The following is a 7,500-nucleotide window of genomic DNA, read 5'->3' as shown; positions in this document are numbered from 1 at the left end:
TTTTTTTGTGCATAATGAGTCGGATGGATAGGTTTCTACAGAAATATTGCCTTGTATTACCTATTTACAATGCATTATATTGTCACCAAGATAACATTTATGGCATTAGTGAATTGGCTGAATGCGCATATACGAAAAGAAGTTTAACAGAAGGACATACAAATCCACAAACAAATGGGCACACATTCTCCTTCTCTCTTCTTCCTTTTTCTCTTTCTTACTTCCATGTGCAAACAGGGAAAGCTTTAAAGTGAGTGTGAGAGAGAGAGAGAGAGAGAGAGAGAGAGAGAGAGAGAGAGAGAGAGAGAGAGAGAGAGAGAGAGAGAGAGAGAGAGAAAACTGAAGGTAGTGTGATGTATATGACCAGTTACTTTCTTCCTCTATGCCTTTCAGGAATGAGAAAACGGAGTGAGGAAGAAATGAAACAGGAGGCAAAAAAATAAAATAAAAGAAACAAAGGATGAAAAGGTATAATTCCAATATAACAGCAAATATCTACCAAAAAATTCCAGCCCCCTTCATTAAAAAAAAAGTATATATTTATATATATTTCATTTTCCAGGGATCCTAACACAATTGAAACAACCATGTGAATAGAGGACACATTTTAATTTTAATAGCCAAGATATAAAACAAAGTAATGATAGTTAAACAAAATAAAATCCACATTTATATGGATAATGAAAAGTCCACAAAGCATTTAAATTTTTGTACAGGAAAGACAATAGTTTGGCAGTTCTTTGTGAATTAAACATTATTGCAAAATTGCTCTCTCGTCTTCTGCAGACTTAGTGTAAACAAATTCTTACATTTTTTATTCCTTTCAAGATGAAATTTGCTTTTATTATTAAAAAAAAAAGTAATCTAGCAAATAAAAGGAAAAAAATGGAAAAAACAAACAAACTGGTATGAAAATATACTTGTATATTTGTATAAAAATGCACAAAAGAAAACTTATGAGATGATTTAGGAAAATACATAGAAGTGTCTTGGCCACAACTGTTCCCTCATTTCTCTGCAATATCTTCACTCAACCAGGTGTCAACTGAAGCCAGTCCATTTAGCATTGTGCGAATGGAGCGTAATCCTTCTACATTTCTTATCTGCGAGAAAATTGAACACTGTATTAAAATTTTGGTTATCATAAGAAATTTTGATGATAGTTAGGAATTAAGCAATTCCGTATAATTTCTAATTGTAGTACATAAGTATGTAATCCTAAATATTGTGCAATAAGACATTTATGTCCTATTCCATAATATTAAAATACAAATGCATATTTCAGTCATGGAATTATCACTCACAGAAACAAAAAAAACTCACATATTTCTCTGAAGAACAGAGATCTTTTCTGCTTGCGAAATCCAAAATATCCCTAGCTTGTTCAGTCACCATCTGATAACCCCTTTTCTCAAGAGACATTTCCTCATCAATCTCTTCAAGAAGGATCTTCATTGTCCAGGTACACCAGTGTCGATGCTCTTCTAAGGGATGGAAGTACTGCTTTTCCCCAATCTGCAATGCATTCAAGCAAAATAACTTTCCAGTTCTTGCACACACAGTTGAAAGATTATACATATATATATATATATATATTTTTTTTTTATTCAGGTTACTCATCTTATTTCACTTGACTTAAAAGTTGCTCTAACAAATGTAAAAATAAATCAATAAATCAATCAATAATAATAATAATAATAATAATAATAAAAAAAAAGGAATTGAGATAAATAACTACCTTTCTAATTTGTGTGGAAGGAGAAGAACCAATTATTAACGGACTTGGAAGAACTGATTTTTTTTGGCTGGTGCAGCTATCCTGTACCCTACTCATCTCCTTGCTTCCCTGTTCCTTATCTCCTGTAGAATTTATTTCTTCAGGATTCTCTTCCTCCTCCTCCTTGTCAACAGTTTCACCACCATCTTGCTTGTCCTTTTCAGTCTGAGAAGTTTTTGTGTCCACATCTTTTGGGGAATCTTTTTTGCTGTCTTCTGATGCATCAGAATTGTCTGGTGTATGCCTTTTTTCTTCAGATTCAGAATCAGCATTTACAGTTTTTTCATCATCTTCCTTATTTTCAGCTGCCATTTCCCCACTCTTTTCATTATCACTTCCTTTGTTTTTTTCCGACTCGTTTTCCTCTGTCTTGTTTTCAGCCAGGGATTCATTTTTGCCAGTTTCCGAATTTTTTTCTTTCTTCTGTTCTTCTTTCTTCTGTCTTCATTTCTATTGTTAATTGCCTCGTTTTCTTTTTCCTCTGAATTGTTATTTGTTTCTGCCTCCTCTTGAAGTTTGTCTCTTTCCTTTTCATCTCCTTCCTCCATTTTCCTCCTCTTTTCTGAATCCATCTCTTTACCCGAATTGTTCTCTTTGTTATTTTCATTATGTGGACTACCTTCTTCCATCTTTTCTTGTACTTCACCCTCATTTGTTTTTTCTCCTTCTGCTTCTATTGCTATGGTCTTTGCTTTTTGCCCATTTTCTTTCTCTTTATCAACATCCCCATCTTCCATCTCTTTTTCCTGCTCCTTTTGTACATTTTCTTCTTCTTTTCTTTCATCTTCTTCACCTGCTGTGTTGTTTTCTTCATTGATTTTCTCCCCACTGTCACTGCCTTTGTTATCGGTCTTCAGGAGCTTGCATTTCCTTGGTGGACATATCCTACTACCTGCAGGACTGGGTCCTTCACTGTTGTCCTGATCCATCTCTTCATCTTCCACAGTCTCCTCAACCTGCTCTTCATTTCTCTTTCTCTTTCCTGAAGGTGTTGGAGCTGGAGAGATTGCACGAGCCCTTTCTAATTCATCGGCTCTGGTTATGAAACTCCAGAGTCCCACTGATCTTCTGCAGACTTTGCACCTGTTGATATATTGCAAAAAATTCTAAATGAAACCTTCACTCAAAGCAAACTGGATGATAATAACTATGAAATTGCCTCACTGAACACAATATTAAAGATTTGCTGTTTATATGTAGGATGACTGTTACCTTTTACGAAATGTATTAATAACTACTATAATACTGAGAAGCAATAGATATTTCTACATTTTGAAAATGTTAACTGAATCAGCAGAACTACACTGCCACTCAGTTCTGCTCAAAGAATACCTTTCTACAAACCTTATATATGCTCCTTCACCACGAATCCATCCACTCAATACCAATAGCACGGAGGAAGCCTGGACTTCATAATCAGTGCTATCATTTTGGAACAATCCCAGAATAAGGTCTCTATCTGCTCCCTGAAATACTGGTTGCTGTAAGGGCTACACACATTCTTTGTAAATATAATTTTAGGCTAAACATTTTCATCTGTATAAAGTTTTACAACTACTCAATGCTAAAATTAATACTACTAAAAACAAGTGTTTTACTTAATGAGAAGTTGCAAAACAAGCTAACAGTTCATCACTTTATGTACTTACAAGACTATCTGATAAAGCTCCAATATCAAGGTATGGAAGAGCTGAATTTAAGGCAGCCAGTGTCCGAGCAGAATTTGTGAGATTGCGCATGTCTTCAATAGAACCAATATAAGGTGGCTGGACAAACTCTTCAGGACTTGGGTTGTGTTTCCAACCACAGGCATCTTTGTGGGCTTCTACAATCCTGCTCTTCAACAGACTAAGGTACTTTTCATCTGTAAAGAGATTTTATGCTTTGAGAGTCTACTGTTTGTTGCTTCATAACTTCTTACCTTTTGTTACATATAACATACCAACTGAATGGTTATAAAAATTATCAGAATGCAATAATATTATTTCTCAATGATTTTTGGTTCTATTGAACAAAAACTCACTCCAAAAAAAATCCCAGATTACAAACAAACAAAAACAGAAACTGTAAAATACAAAAAATATGGTATACTCACAAGCTTTGAAATCCCGTATATCAGGTAGGATTGCACAAACAACCTCTCGGCAGGTGATGCACTGAAGAATATCCTTTTCCTGGACACGCCAGCCCCATCTTGCACACTCCAGAGGGGTCAACTCTTGCACAGTCCACAATCCTGGTCTGAAGGAACTGACTCGGTTATAAAATTCCTCAGGGTTCTGTGGTTGTGTTTTGACTGCTTGGGCATTCTGCTTGTTCAATTTCTCAATGTTAATTAATCTGGAATATAAAATAAAATAAACAGTCAATATAAAAATTGCATTGTGTATGTTAAGTAAATAAATACAAGCAATTATATGCAGGTAAGTTTTAAGTCCATCCCATATCAGCAGAAACATAAAATCAAGGAACTCTGACCTACTTGAAAGTGCAAAAAAAGCATATAATGGTATTTATAAGAGAGGACAAAGCCTGAGTTGCCCACTAATAATTAAAAATATGGTCTGCCCAGACTCTGAAGCAGTAATGAATGCCTGACTCTACAAAATTATCAGGTTGGACTTAAGACTGTAGAGCTTCCATTATAATCTCAGCAAGTTTCCAGTGAAAATGGATCAGAAATAAGCTTTATAATCATGAGGTAAAAAATAACTTTTGATCCTAAATCATTTGTGCAGCAAGAGATAATACCATATCAGGTAATAGACTAGTTATCCAGAAATATAATGCAGCATGGAAAAATAGGGTAACATGCATAAGAAATACATAATACAACACAATAAGGTATAAAAGTTTCATTACTATCTTTTCAGAATTTTCATAATTTGGGACTGAGTGTATGGCGGAGAGATGTTTGCCTCACACAGCCACTGCCTCAGTGGAGTTGTGATGTTGCAGATATTTAACTCGATGTAGTATGGTGCTCAAGGAAAAAAACAGAAGTATGGGAAACGTGTAACTTCCTCTCTCTCTATGGTTTTGGCTGTAGCTTATATGATTTTCCAAGCAAAATCATGATATTAAACATACTTTTAAGGATGTAACTCCTCAAAGACTGCAGTTATTAAAGAGTCAAACAAGTGATCAACTATTTAGCACACACAACTCAGAACAGGCTTGACCTGTGTTTTATAGAGGTACAAGTCCATTCATGCCATGGCTTTTATGTAAATGCAACCCCTTAGTATGGGGTACACTACATGTGGGTTTTATTTTTTTAAAGGTTATGTATAGGAAACGGGGATTAGGGTCCAGTGGGTGAGCCGTGAGATGCCTGCTGTTGATCAATTAACCCATTGCCGACAGGTGGCATGTACGCACATGCCATGGCATGGCGGGACCATCTGCCGGGGGCACGTACGCACATGCCATAGAGTATGCATGGACATGCCATGAGTTTTTTTTTGTTACAATCACGGCAAAAGATTGTTTTTTTGCCAGTGAAAGTGTGATTAAGTCGGTTTTAACACTTTCTCATTTTTACCAAGCAACAAACAAACAAAAAAAAAAATGCAACAAACCGACAATTTCAACTCCATGATGCCGCACACTGCTTATTTTATTCGGACTATAGACCGAATAATGATCAACTATGGAGTCTATATAGCAACAAAAATACTCTTCAGTCTCAATTTATCAGGAAGTTTGGCAAGTAGAGACTGTAAAAAATAATGAAAATTGAAAATACAACATATCTTCATAGTATTACGAAGAAACAGCATGGGATGCTGGTATTTGGCATGAGTGGTCGCGCATGCTAGGGCGACGATATAAGCCCCCGGCAGCGATGCCCTAGCTTCTATGAATGCTACCCGTCAGTTATGGGTTAAGGGTTGGTAGTGAGTCATGAAACACACCTGCTGTTGAGCAATCAAGATGTGCCTTTAGAATATGGCATGTGCAGATGGGGGCCATGACTGCTACAAAGTCCATGTGGCATATAACTGAGACCTCGCCAAGATCTATCTTGCTAATCAGAGTTTATGTGCTAAGTGCAGGTAACAGCACCATAAAAATAACTAAAAACATAAATACTGCATAATTCAGTATTGATACTGCATATGCAATTTCCCTGGGATACCCATAACCTCCTTACCTTATCACTGATACTGTTTCTTAGCACCACCTTAAACCATTATATAGAAAATTACCACTGATTCACTTTCAAAATGAATCAATTTGATATATTAGGACCTTTTTTTGTTGCAATGCCGTAAATACCAATTTGATACTATACTGGAACCTCGTGTAACATCTTTTACATTTGTTAGCTGAAACAAAGGGATGCGCTCTGGCCAGCCAAGCACAGTGCAATAATCCTCAATTCAATTCATATTTATAGTTAGGTATTAATGTTTTCATTAATTACAAATAGTTTAGTAGTTTCTTGACAGAAAATTTATATAATTTATTTATTTATTTTTATTTTATTCTTCATTTATTCTTATTTTTTTTACCATTTCGTCAGTACATCATATACATATTCACAAAATGTGGGTAAATTCTTTAGTCAAAATGAAAGTGTTTGAACTGACACAAGGATAAGGATAAGTCCGATATGCGAAGCTTAGCCTCACCCGGGCTATGCCATGAGGAGAGCCCAGCCTGTGTCAACTAATGCCGACTCGGTCACATGTGTCACCTGGTGCTAACTCGGCTGAACCTTAGTCCTTACCCGCCGTGGTGCCCAGCCACAGCAGTAACCTCTGGGCGACAATTGCAACTTCTCGTGCCTGGGCAGGGTGCGAACCGCCAACCCTCAGATGAGAGGCCGACACGTTACCACTATACTAGCCCGGAGGCTGAACTGACACATTTTTAATTTTTTTTTAATGGGTCTGAGTCATTTGATGTGGTATTGTCTTTAGTGGAATGATTGTCTTTAAAATCATTCTGCATACTCTAATTAATCCTTATGGACTCAAAACTATTCGTCAACAGGCTTGATTTGTTGATGTGTTACAGGTGTTAGAACTGGTAAATTCCTATGATCATTAGAATTATTCTGGGTGAGTTTCACATACCACGAAGTTGTTTGATGATTTTCTACGGACTCTCCATGCAATAAAGAAAACTTATTCTTATACTCTGTCTGTCAGAACAAAATCTCTTAAGAAACACTCCTGTGTTGCTGCGACCACAAACCATCGAACATTGCTTCAAAGAGTTTGGTATTATAATTTACCTCAGAGGCCTACAATGACACCAAAACTATGTATATGGTACTTCCCCACAATTATACCTACAACAACATTTACTTTTCCTGAAAATTTTCGAAATTTTCTAAAGACATGATCATGAACACCTCTGCCACTATCAAAAAAGTATACAATTAAACTAACACACACATATCATTTTCTCACCACTGTATATGCGAAAATCATGTTGTCTATGCCGGTTTCACTTAATTTTTTATGTTTAGAATCATATCAAGTTGATCTTGTTTATAGCAAGATTAGATGCCCAAGATTATCCACCGAGCACGCCAAATAAGTGCCTGTCATGGTAGAGAAATTGGAGGAAATAAACCGGTTTTACCTAACTTCTCATCGGAACATGTAAAAGATCATACCCTGGCGGTCTGGTCACCGTATCTGTCAAGGAAGAGAAGATAGTAGAGATTTTGTTGACTTTGGCCAACACGGCGTCTCCTTCCTCCTCCA

At 36.3% G+C, this 7,500-nt stretch overlaps 1 protein-coding gene across 1 annotated transcript in view; it reads right to left on the bottom strand.

The window, feature by feature from the left end:
• Positions 1–590: 590 nt before the first annotated feature.
• Positions 591–7,500, bottom strand: part of LOC119598937 (golgin subfamily A member 6-like protein 22) — a 6,969-nt gene continuing 59 nt past the window's right edge. Inside the window, 8 exon segments of the mRNA XM_037948647.1 lie at positions 591–1,103; positions 1,324–1,515; positions 1,739–2,242; positions 2,245–2,860; positions 3,122–3,243; positions 3,427–3,641; positions 3,873–4,117; positions 7,410–7,500. The exon segment at positions 7,410–7,500 is cut by the window's right edge and continues 59 nt beyond it. Of these exon segments, the coding sequence (XP_037804575.1) occupies positions 1,008–1,103; positions 1,324–1,515; positions 1,739–2,242; positions 2,245–2,860; positions 3,122–3,243; positions 3,427–3,641; positions 3,873–4,117; positions 7,410–7,500 (2,081 nt within the window). The 3' untranslated portion in view covers positions 591–1,007.

Source organism: Penaeus monodon, chromosome 42 (assembly GCF_015228065.2).
Source record: "Penaeus monodon isolate SGIC_2016 chromosome 42, NSTDA_Pmon_1, whole genome shotgun sequence".
NCBI lineage: Eukaryota > Metazoa > Arthropoda > Malacostraca > Decapoda > Penaeidae > Penaeus > Penaeus monodon.
The sequence above is the reverse complement of the archived record's forward strand: the minus strand, read 5'-3'. Positions and strand labels throughout refer to the sequence as shown.